The sequence below is a fragment of the Vombatus ursinus genome, unplaced genomic scaffold, assembly GCF_900497805.2.
Source record: "Vombatus ursinus unplaced genomic scaffold, bare-nosed wombat genome assembly UNPS02014828.1, whole genome shotgun sequence".
NCBI classification, from domain to species: domain Eukaryota; kingdom Metazoa; phylum Chordata; class Mammalia; order Diprotodontia; family Vombatidae; genus Vombatus; species Vombatus ursinus.
This window is the reverse complement of record NW_020954606.1, coordinates 2,533,125-2,545,280: the sequence shown is the minus strand read 5'-3', so window position 1 is coordinate 2,545,280 and position 12,156 is coordinate 2,533,125. Positions and strand designations below refer to the sequence as shown.

The 12,156-nt window shown below is 37.6% G+C and overlaps 1 protein-coding gene across 1 annotated transcript in view; it reads right to left on the bottom strand.

Annotated features, from left to right (window-relative positions):
* Positions 1–8,410: 8,410 nt before the first annotated feature.
* The window catches only part of LOC114025146 (carnitine O-palmitoyltransferase 2, mitochondrial-like), a 30,985-nt gene continuing 27,239 nt past the window's right edge, over positions 8,411–12,156 (bottom strand). Inside the window, exon 5 of the mRNA XM_027838484.1 lies at positions 8,411–8,739. Within this exon, the coding sequence (XP_027694285.1) occupies positions 8,411–8,739 (329 nt within the window). The remainder of the gene's footprint in view (positions 8,740–12,156) is intronic.

The window sequence follows — 12,156 nt, the reverse complement described above, 5'->3', positions numbered from 1 at the left end:
TCAAGTTCTCCAATCCTTTAATATAGAAGCTGCTAAAATTATCCTGACTGTGACTCCATGGTATTTGAATTGTTTCTTTCTGGTTGCTTGTAATACTTTCTCCTTGTCCTGGGAGCTCTGGAATTTGGTTATAACATTCCTGGGAGTTTTCATTTTGGGATCTCTTTCAGGAGGTGATAGGTAGATTATTTCAAAATCTATTTTACCCTCTGGTTCTAGGATATTAGGGCAGTGTTCTTTTGAAAAATTTTTGACATATGATGTCTAGGCTCTTTTTTTTGATCATAGCTTTCCGGTAATCAAATAATTCTTTTTTACTTATTTTTATTTATTTATTTATTTACTTATAATTTATTTATTTTTAGTTTTCAACATTCAATTCCATAAGATTTTGAGTTCCAAATTTTCTCCCCTCCCCCACCATAAGATGGCGTGCAACTTGATATAGGCTCTACATATACATCCATACTGAACCTATTTTCACATTAGTCATGTTGTAAAGAAGAATTAGAACCAAAGGGAGAAACCATGAGAAAGAAGAAACAAAACAAAAAAAGAAAAAAAAGAGACAGAGCACAAATAATATACTTTGATCTACATTCAGACTCCATAGTTCTTTTTCTAGATTTGGACAACATTTTCCATCATGAGTCCTTTGGAGTCATCTTGCATCCTTGCATTGCTAAGAAGAGATGAGTCTATCAAACTTAGTCATTGCATATTGTGGCTGTTACTATGTACAATGTTCTCCTGGTTCTGCTTACTTCACTCAGCATCAGTTCATATAAGTCTTTCAAAGTTTTTCTGAAGTCTGCCTGCATAGTTCCAAATTGCTCTCCAAAATGGTTGGATCAGTTCACAACTCCACCAGCAATGTATTAGTGTTCCAATTTTCCCACATCTTCTCCAACATTTATCATTTTCTTGTTTTGTCATGTTGACCAATCTGATAGGTGTGATGTGGTGCCTCAGAGTTGTTTGGATTTGCATTTCTCTAATCAATAGTGATTTAGAGCATTTTTTTCATGTGACTATAGATAGTTTAAATTTCTTCATCTGAAAACTGTCTGTTCATATCCTTTGACCATTTATCAATTGGAGAATACCGGTAGTCCAATCATTCTTAAGTTATCTCTTCTCAATGTATTTTCCAGATCAGTTGTCTTTCCAATGAGATATTTCACATTTTCTTCTATTTTTTCATTCTTTTGACTTTGTTTTATTGCCCAACTCTAATTTTTAAGGAATTATTTTCTCCCATGAATTTTTGTACCTCTTTTTCCATTTGGCCAATTCTGCTTTTTAAAGTATTATTTTCTTCAGTAATTTTTGTGCCTCTTTTACCAACCTGTTAATTGTCTTTTCATAATTTTCTCCCTTTTCTTTCATTTCTTTATCTAATTTTTCCTCCACCACTCTTAGATGATTTTGAAAACCATTTTTTAACTCTCCCAGGAATTCTTGTTGGTCTTGTGTCCAATTCACCTTTTTGAGGCTTTACTTATAGCTGTTTTGACTTCATTGTCTTCTTTTGAGTTTGTGTCTTGATCTTAGGTTCTTTTTTGTTGTTTGCTCATTTTCCCACCCTATTTCTTAACTTTTAAACTTTATGTTAAAAGTGGGCTCTTCTCCTGGGGTGAAGGGGGCACTATTTCAAGCTTCAGACCTTTCTTACTGCTGTTTTCACAGGTAGCTCTGTGGGTCTATAGGTTTTCAGTTCTTCCAAGACAGTATTCTCTGAGGAGAGGTGTGGTTATTGCTCACCTGGCCTGTGCTCTGGTCTATCAGTGACAACAACTACTCTTTTTTTTTTCTCTTTTCTTTCCAGTGGCTTTTTTCTTTTTTTTTCTTTTTAATTTATTTACTTTTAGTTTTCAACATTCACTTCCTCAAGATTTTGAGTTCCAAATTTTCTCCCCATATCATCCCTCCCCCCACCCCAAGATGGCATGCATTCTGTACACCCCTTCCTCTAATCTGCCCTCCCTTCTATCTCTGCCCCTCTTCTCTTATCCCCTACCCCTTCTGTTTTCCTGTAGAGCAGGATATATGTCAATACCCTATTTCCTGTATTTCTTATTTCCCAGTTGCATGTGAAAACAATTTTTTTGTAACATGTGTTTTTAAAACTTTGGGTTACAAATTTTTTCCCTTCCTCCCCACCCACCCTCATTGAAAAGGCAAGCAACTTGATACAGGTTATAGATGTATAGTCATGCAAAACATTTCCATAGTAGTCATGTTGTGAAAAACTAAGTATATTTCCCTTCATCCTATCCTACCCCCCATTTATTCTATTCTCTCTTTTGACCCTGTCCCTCCTCAGAAGTGTTTGCTTCTGATTATCACCTCCCCCAAACTGCCCTCCCCTCTATCATCCCCCTGCTCTCTTGTCCTCTTCCCCCCTTATTTTCCTGTAGGATAAGATAGATTTCCATACCCAATTGTGTATGTTATTCCCTCCTTAAGCCAAATCCTATGAGAATAAGATTCACTCATTCCCTCTCACCTTCCCCCATTTCCTCTCCACTGTAAAAGCCTTTTCTTGTCTGTTTTATGTGAGATAATTTACCCCATTCTATCTCTCCCTTTCTCCTTCTCCCATTATAATCCTCTCTTGCTCCTTAATTTTATTTTCCAGATATCACCCCTTCATCTTCAACTCACCCTGTGCCATCTATCTATCTATCTATATCTATATCTATCTATCTATCTATCTATCTATCTATCTATCTATCTATATATGTATATATATATATATATATATACATACATATAATTTTTCCCTCCCAGTACCCTAATACTGACAAAGGACTCATGAGTTACAAATATCATCTTTCCATGCAGGAATGTAAACAGTTCAACCTTAATAAGTCTCTTATGATTTCTCTTCCTGTTTACTTCTTCATGTTTCACTTGAGTCTTGTATTGAAAGTCAAATTTTCTATTCAGCTCTGGTCTTTTCTTAAAGAATGCTTGAAAGTCCCCTATTTCACCGAATGACCATTTTTTCCCCTGAAGGATTATACTCAGTTTTGCTGGGTAGGTGATTCTTGGTTGTAGTCCTATCTCCTTTGCCCTCCAGAATATTATATTCCATGCCCTATGGTCCCTTAATGTAGAAGCTGCTAAATCTTGTGTTATCCTGATTGTGTTTCCACAATACTTGAATTGTTTCCTTCTGGCTGCTTGCAATATCTTCTCCTTGACCTGGGAATTCTGGAATTTGGCTACAACATTCCTAGGAGTTTTCCTTTGAGGATCTCTTTCAGGAGGTGATCGGTGGATTCTTTCAATTTCTATTTTGCCCTCTGGTTCTAAAATATCAGGGCAGTTTTCCTTGATAATTTCTTTAAAGATGATGTCTAGGCTCTTTTTTTGATCAGGGCTTTCAGATAGTCCAATAATTTTTAAGTTCTCTCTCCTGGATCTATTTTCCAGGTCAGTTGTTTTTCCAATGAGATATTTCACATTCTCTTCTATTTTTTCATTCCTTTTGATTAGTGTTACAGTGCCTTTATTTCTCAAATTGTCCCTATCTTCCAATTTCTCCATTCTAATTTTTAAGGAAGTATTTTCTTCAGTAAGCTTTTGGACTTCCTTTTCCATTTGGCTAATTTTGCATTTAAGGGCATTCTTCTCCTCTTGGCTTTTTAGGCTATTTTTTAAGGTGTTATTTTCTTCAGTATTTTTTTGGGTCTCAATTAACATCACTCTCAGTTTTTCCTCTGCTTCCCTTACTTGCTTCTCAAAATCCTTTTTGAGCTCTTCCATGGCCTGGGACCAATTCATATTTTTCTTGGAGGCTTTGGATGTAGGAGCTTTAGCTTTGTTGTCTTCTTCTGGTTGTATGTTTTGATCTTCTTTGTCATCAAAGTAAGATAATATAGTCTGACTCTTTTTGCCCTGCTTGCTCATTATCTCAGTCAATTACTTGAGTTATAGATTCTTTGTTAAGGTAGGAGTCTGTTTTCAGTGTGGAGAATGTACTGTCCCAAGCCTCAGGGGTTTTGTGCAGCTGTTTTCAGAGATAATTCTACAGACCTGTAAATTTTCAGTTCTTCCAAGGTGCTATGATCAAGGGCGAGAGGTGTTTACTCCTTTCCTGGACTGGTCTATGAGTGACCACAAGCACCCTTTTCTGTCTTGGAACTGTGAGGAGGGTTTCCTCTCCACAGCCACAACAAGTTCCACCACGCCAGTGCTCTTCCTCACCCCAGAACCGCCACCCAGAATTGTGACCCATATCCAAGAACTGGCAAAGCAAGAGAATCCTGCACCAGCAGAAAGATCCCTGCAATCCCCCTCTGATCAGCCACTCGATTCCCCCTCAGTCTGTGGACTGGAAGCTCAGGAAGCAGCCGCCACCCCAAGGAATGGGGCTGAGATCCTGCGCTCCTGTCTCACCACCACAGTCACAGCCTTTTCTCACTGACCTTCCAAGTTGTCTTTGGCATTTGTGGGTTGAAAAGTTTGGAAACTGCCACAGCTACCCACGATTCAGTCCTCTGAGGCCTGCTCCAGGGTCTCTGCGATCTGCACGCCCATACCAAACTGCGCTCCTCTCTCAGCCCGGCGCAATATACCTTTCTGATCAACCATCCAGGCTGTCTTTGGCTGAAAATTTGTTTCACTCTGTCTTTTTGTGGTTTCTGCTGCTCTAGAATTTGTTTAGAGCCATTTTTTTATAGGTGTTTGGAGGGGTTTGGGGGAGAACTCAAGCAAGTCACTGCTTTTACTCCACCATCTTGGCTCCACTTCTGATATTTGGGGTTTTCTTGGCAAAGATACTGGAGTGGTTTGCCATTTTCCTTTACAGTTCATTTTACAGATGAGGAACTGAGGGAAACAGAGTTAAGTGACTTACCCAAGGTCACACAGCTAGTAACTGTTTGAGGCTGCATTTGAACTCAGGTCCTCCTGATTCCAGGAGGAATCCACTGTGCCACCTAGCTGCCTTGTAAACTCCCCCAATTAACCTTAATAAAATAAATTAATTACCAAGCTGGCATGGGCCTCTCTCTCACTCTCTTTTTTTTTTTTTTTTATTAGCTGAGGCAATTGGGGTTAAGTGACTTGCCCAGAGTCACACAGCTAGTGAGTGTTATATGTCTGAAGGCTGGATTTGAACTCAGGTCCTCCTGACTCCAGAGTCAGTGCTCTAACCACTGTTCCACCTAGCTGCCCCTGGGCCTCTCTTTCTTCTACTCTCTCAGGTCTGCCACCCTATAATTGGCATAATCAGGTATGAGAAATGAGTATTTTTCTCTTATATTTAATAATTAATTTTGTATTAGGACTAAGCTTTTCCCTTTTTCTACTTCTCCTTCAGAAACCAACCAGTGTGGGAAATCTCTCTTAGAAATTTACAGGGGCCAAGATCTAATCAGACAGTAAAAGAAATTCTAAGTGTAAGCTAATGGGTGTATTCCTGCTCATTGTGTTTGCTCAGACAGGTGGGGGCAGGGATGAGGAGAAATGTTGATTCTCCTTATTATCAAGACAGGTGATATGGAAATTAATGTCTCTTTGACCAAGATTTGAGTGACCTAAGTTACAGTACCCCAAGATAGCCCACTTCCCATTTAATTGACCAAGCAGAGCTAATTAGGCATCCCTCAGGAACACCTCCTCTTCGAAGGGCATGTAAACTGTGACCCCACCACCATTAGGAGTCTTTGGTCTAAGAGAGATGGCCAAATGACCATCCATTTATTAATAGCCTGCTGGCCTTATTAATAAAATTACTAAATTAACCAGAAACTGCCTCTTGAACCTTTTTAATTGTCACACAGGGAAGAACAGATCTTGTGTCCTTACACCCTCCTACTTTTCCGGTCTTCCTGCATATTCCTGCCCTTCACCCACATCATGATCAAACTCTACTGATACTTGTTTCTTCTTGCACCCCATCTTTTGTCCGGATGATTCCCTGGCCCTGGAATGCCATCTCTCCCTATCTTCAACTCTTAGAATCCTTGGCTTCCGTCAAGACTCAGATGCCCCATATTGCAAGAGGTCTTTCCACCTAAGGTTAACTTCCATCTATTCTGTAGGTATCTTGTGTGTGCTTCATGAAGTGTTGCATTAAGGCTGAATGATATGTAAAGCAATGTTAACTGAAGGAACTGATTCCTGCATTATGGGAAGTTGGACTAGATGTCCGTGGTCCCTTCCAATTATGACTACAGATCTCTACCAACATTTCTCTCAGAAAGAGATCTGTATTTCACATTGTGGGGATAGTTTTATCTCATTTACTTCAAACAAGGTGCTCAAAATCAAACTAGACAGGTGCCTGCAAATCCTTAAGATGCCAAATTATTTGGAAGCAATAAGGTTTTATGACATATATAATTGCATGAAAAAGTTTGCCTGGACCTGAAACCTCCTCTATCAGTGCAGATCAGCAACTACCCCACAGCTTAGTCTTGAGAACTGCTTTAGGAAGCACTGAAAGGTTAAGTCACTTGTCCAAGGTAACATATGTCAATGGTGTAACTTGAACCCTGGCTTTCGTAAATAATCCTAAGGCTGGCTCTCTCCACTGCATTACATCATATTTGTATATTGCCACTGGAATTTTACTCTGATGCGCCTTCTGGGTGCTGAGATTATCCTGGGCTTAGGAAGGCTTATGACGAGTACAAATTGGAAAGGCTTTAAGTAGAGGCCCATTGACAGACAGTCCACGTGTGGTTGAGGATATAAGTGATTAACTTTTAAGAGGCCCATCACCAGGTTGACCAAAGTGGAATTAATTTTTCAGGCATAATAATTTTTGAAGTCCAACCTACTAAGTCTTAGAAATGCTGCAATCTACAACAGTGGAAGAAATACCTACACTGATGAAATAAGATCCTTAAATCATCAGAAATATATTTATATAGACAGAGCTAGACAGATAGTAAACACTTACTACAGCCTTGCTTATTAACTGATACACATAAATGTGTGTAGAGTTATTTTGCTCCTTCCCAATCTTGCTATAATTTTTTATTTTGCTAGTAATTAGTAAGAACAATTAGAATGTGAGAAACAGACTTAGACATATTTAAGTGATGAGGAATTAGAGTAAGAAGCAGAACATAGAAAAAAGGAAAGAATATACAAATTGGAGAGAAGTACAGTATAGAAAAGAAGTGAAAAGAGGGAAGAGAAGGCAAGACAGAGGAGAGAAGGGAAGGGGGCTGGAAATTGGAGGCAAATGGGAATGGATCAGAGGATTAAAGGAGAGAGTGGAGAGAAAGGGAATGGAAAGGTTATGGAAGGATGGGAAAGAAAAGAAGGGGGAGGAGTATGAAGACAGGCACGTAACAGGTAAAGTAGAAAAAGCTGGAGGAACAAATTAATAATTGAGTTCACACACACACACACACACACACACACACACACACACAAACAACTTAAACCCAAACATACTAGCATGCTATGGTTACTGTGAAGAACCAAGTCTGTGATGGATATTTCATTTCTGTATGTGGGTAAAATATAATTATCTGTCATGTGGCAATAGGCTGCTTCTCACTTGCTTAGTCATTATAATGCACTAAATGTGATTAACCTAAAATAAATGCTGACTCATATGATTGGAACTTTGAAAAACTTATTATGAGATTGATGAGAATGGGGGAGTCAGCTAAAGAAAATTATATTCTGCCTTTCCTTCTTCATTTCTTTCAATTGTCTACATATGTGTGCTAATACAAGAAATAATAGATGAAAGTATAGATAACTGAAGGGTGATAAAAGTAAATGTGGATACCATCAAATCCAAATTGAGCATGCTAAACTAAACTGAAGAGTGAGATCATTTTTAAAAAAATTATTTCTTAGTCATCTATTTTTACCCATGATGACGTACCAATTTTGGAGAGAGCAATTAAAACTTTTCCAATACAATTTTTAAAAACTGTCCTATGCTCAAAGAATATATCTTAGAAAAAAAGTAATGTGAATGTAACATTTGAAAATAAAGCATTTGAAAATAAAACCACAACTACACTAAAAATAGATATCAGCACAGGAATGTTTGTTTAGAAGAACTATAGACTTCTATGGAATTATGACAAAGTTAACAGAACAAGGACAATCTAGGAAAAGATATTACTGACATTTTATTTCACTGATTAAAAGTCTCCGTCTTTTCTTATACATAGGATTATTAATTCTTGGTTCCAAGAATTTCATTTTACTTGTTGCTTTCTAGACAGTGAATGTTTGCAGGAATCAGCATTCAAGGAAGGCCATATTTTCACATTAGATAATGTTATATAAACTGAAGGGGAGAATATACTATGTAAGATAACTCTAGGGTAAAAATATCACATTAGCTATTTTTGTATCTCTATTTATGGACCAAGAAAATACTTTAAAACTGTTCACTAACTGTTACCTTAAATAGTCAGTGTTATTTAAGTGACCTCCCTTGAAAAACATCAAAAAAATCATTTAAACTACCTTCAAGATCTAATAGAAACTTATCCAAATCTCTTTCCACATATGAAGTAATGTTACACCCTAACCAGTAGTCGTAGATATTATATCCAATTCCAAAGCCATCTGGTACAAGTGGTCCAAACCCACCAAGGAAAACTGAAGGACTATTTAATGTACTGGTTGAAAGGATGTTATAGTTAATGTATTGGTAGGCTGGGTCCTGGTAAAATTCAGGCATAGGGTCACCTCTGGATTCTGCAAGATACCTCAATGCAAATAAGTGTCGATCAAATCCTTGTCCTAAATCAAAAAATAAAACACATTCAAATAAGCAATGCCACATTTAAGATAAATCACTTGTTTTTAAAATGAGTAATTACCTCGTCAACTTAAACAAGGATGCAAACAAAAAGTATCTATAGTCTTTGACTTAGTAATAATTACCCATTTTGAAGTCTAATAGAGAATTCGTTATCTTGCCTTCCAAACCAATCTCTACTCTAAATCTCCCTATGTCTGTTGAGGGTTCTACCATCTTCTCAGTCATCCAGGTTTACAATCTCAACTCTTTACTCTCCCCACATACCCATTAGGTTGGCAAATCTTGCCATTTCTGCCTCCACAACATTAATCACATCTGAGGCCTTTTCTTCACGTACACAGTCACTACCTTGGGCCCTCATCACTTCTTATCTGGATTAGTATCTCCTAAGCCCGCCTGCCTGAAATCCCTCTCCTCTCCAAACCATCCTCCATAAATACCAAAGTGATTATCCTAAAACATAGGTCACTTCCCTACTCAATAAACCCCAGTAGCTCCCTATTGACCTTGAATTCAAATGTTATTTTATCTTTATTCCATCCTATTTTAGCTTCTGCTTTATAATATGCATTATTGAGTAGCAAATGTATATAATTTTTAAATGATATACACATGGAGATAGAGCCAAGATGGCAGAGTAGAAGGAAGAAGTACAGAATGCTCCCCCTCAAAAGTCCTCCAAACAGACCAAGAAAATACACTAGCTAGAATCCTGATGAGGAAATCCAAAAGAAAGTCACAGTGAGTCATTTTCCCACCCCAAGTTGGCTTTAAGAGACTGACAGAGAAGTCTGGGCATACTGGAGATGGAGTTTGGCCAGAAGCCAGCACTAGCACCCAAAAAGAGGCTCTGCAGCTGAGCAAGAAGAAGTCCAGCCTCATACCAGGGCACTACAACAAGAAAAGGTAACAAATGGCAGCTTTGTTGCCTACTATCCATTTCTAGATCACAGATCCAAAGTGGACTCAGGAGAGGTAAGCAGTTGTTGCAGGGCCTAAGCAATATACAGAGAAAGGAGGAAATTCGAAGCAAGTAGCAGTGGCTCAGACCCCAGAAGCAGAATGGGATCTCAGTTCCAATTACTATGGTGACAGGTATGCTCAAGACACAAACCTGGAAGAAGAGAATGACTCTAAAATATTTACAAGTAATGCCTCAAAGAAAAATACAGCTCAGGCACAAACTCAAATAAAATTCCTGAAAAAGACAAGAGGTTTTTGTATTTTTTTTTTTAGTTTCCATTTTTTAACCAATGAAATAAAAACTCTTGAGGAAAAAAAGGGAAAAGAAATGAGAGCTATGGAAGAAAGAACTGGAAAAGGAATTAACAGCTTGGTAAAAGAGGTACAAAATCTTGTTCAAGTAACAAACTCTGAAAATTGTAATGGACCGAGTAGAAGCCAATATTCCATGAGACAACAAGAAATATTAAAATCAAAAGACTGAAAATATATAAGAAAATGTAAGGTATCTCATGGCAAAAAAAAAAAAACTGACCTGGAAAACAGATTAAGGAGAAAAAATTAATAATCATTGGACTACCTAAATGCTATGACCAAAAAAAAATGTACCTAGACATCATATTTCAAGAAATTTTAGAAGAAAACTGGTTCTGCTTAGAACCAGAGGAGAAAGTGGATAAGGAAAGAATCCACTTGTCACCTCCTAAGAGAAACTTAAAAAAAAAACTTCCAGGAACACCATAGTCAAAATCTAGAGCTTCCAGGTCAAAGAAACAAAAAATACTGCATGTAAATTCCAAGGAGCCACAATTAGAATCACACAGATATAGAAGCCACCACTATAAAGAATTGAAGAGGGGCAGTTAGGTGGTGCAGTGGATAGAGCACTGGCCCTGGAGTCAGGAGGAACTGAGTTCAAATCTGGTCTCAGACCAGAAACTTGACACTTACTAGCTGTGTGACCTTGGGCAAGTCACTTAACCCCAATTGCCTCACCAAAAAAAGAATTGAAGAGCTTAGAATTCTGTATTCTAGAAGGCAAAGCCTTCCAAACAAGAATAACTTATCCAGAGAAATTGAGTATTATCCTATGACATGGATCTTTAATGAAATAGAGGACTTCCAAGTATTCTTGATAGAAAACCAGACCTGCATAGAAACTTCAAAGTTCAAACACAAAAGTTAAGAGAAACATAAAAAGGTAAACATGAAAGAATAATTATAATGGACTAAACAAGGATTAACTGCTTACATTCAAAGATCGAGAGATGATACACATATCTCCTCTGAACTCTATCATCATTAGAGGGTCATAGAGAGAATCTAATTAAACAAAGCCTGGAAGTGTCTTGATGTACTTAACACTGGAAAGAGAGGGAAATGGGGGTGGGTGGGGAGGGGAAGCAGGAAGAGAAAGAAAGGTTAGGGAAAATTATTTCAGACAATCAGCATGCACAAGTAGACAGCTATACAAACAAAGAGAAAGGTGGCAGAGGGCAGGGCAGCCGCTGATGCTTGAACATTACACCCATCCAAATTGGTCAAAGGAGGGAAGAATATACACACATTGGATGTAGAAATATATCTTCTCAATAGAGCAATGGCAGTGAAAGGAGAGAAGGAGGAATTAGAGGGAGAATAAATTAAGGAAGAGATTAGTTCTAAGCAAAATTGACTAAGGATGTACAAAACTATCGTTTATTGCAAAGAATGAGAATCTGAATGGGTACCCATAAATTGGGAAATGTCTGAACAAGTTTTGGTATGTAAATGGGATGGAATACTATTATGCTATAAGAAATGATGAAGGAAATGGTTTCAAAGAAACCTGAGAAGACATATATGAATTGATGCAGAGTGAACAAAAACAAGAGAACAATTTTTTAATGACAATATTGTAAAAACAAACAACTTTTTAAGAAATAGAAACTCTGATCAGTGTAATCACTAACCACAATTCTAGAGGACTGGTTAGAAGACATGCTCCCCACCTTCCAATAGAGAAGTGAAGGGCTCAGAGTATAGAATAAGACATTACATATATATTATATATGCATAGTGAAGGTGTGTGCTCAAAATTTCAAAATTTTTAATAGGGTTCATGACCAAAGAAGTTTGGATACTTATTGCTCTTGTCAAACTGTCTTACTTGCTTTTCCCATGTCACATTCAAGTTTATCTCATTTTTGTACCTTTGGTCTCATGCCAATCCTTATGCCTAGAATGTTCATCCCTTCCCCCAGCTCTCACTTCTGAAATCCTGTCCATCCTTCAAGAACCAGCTCAAATGCAATCCCCTCAAGAAAGACTTCCTTGATCAATCCTTGGAAATGACTTCTTCTTATGACCTTAAATAACACAACACTTATCCTGTCTTCTCTGCACTGTTAACTATATACTTATATATTTGTATCATTATCTACTCTTTTAAA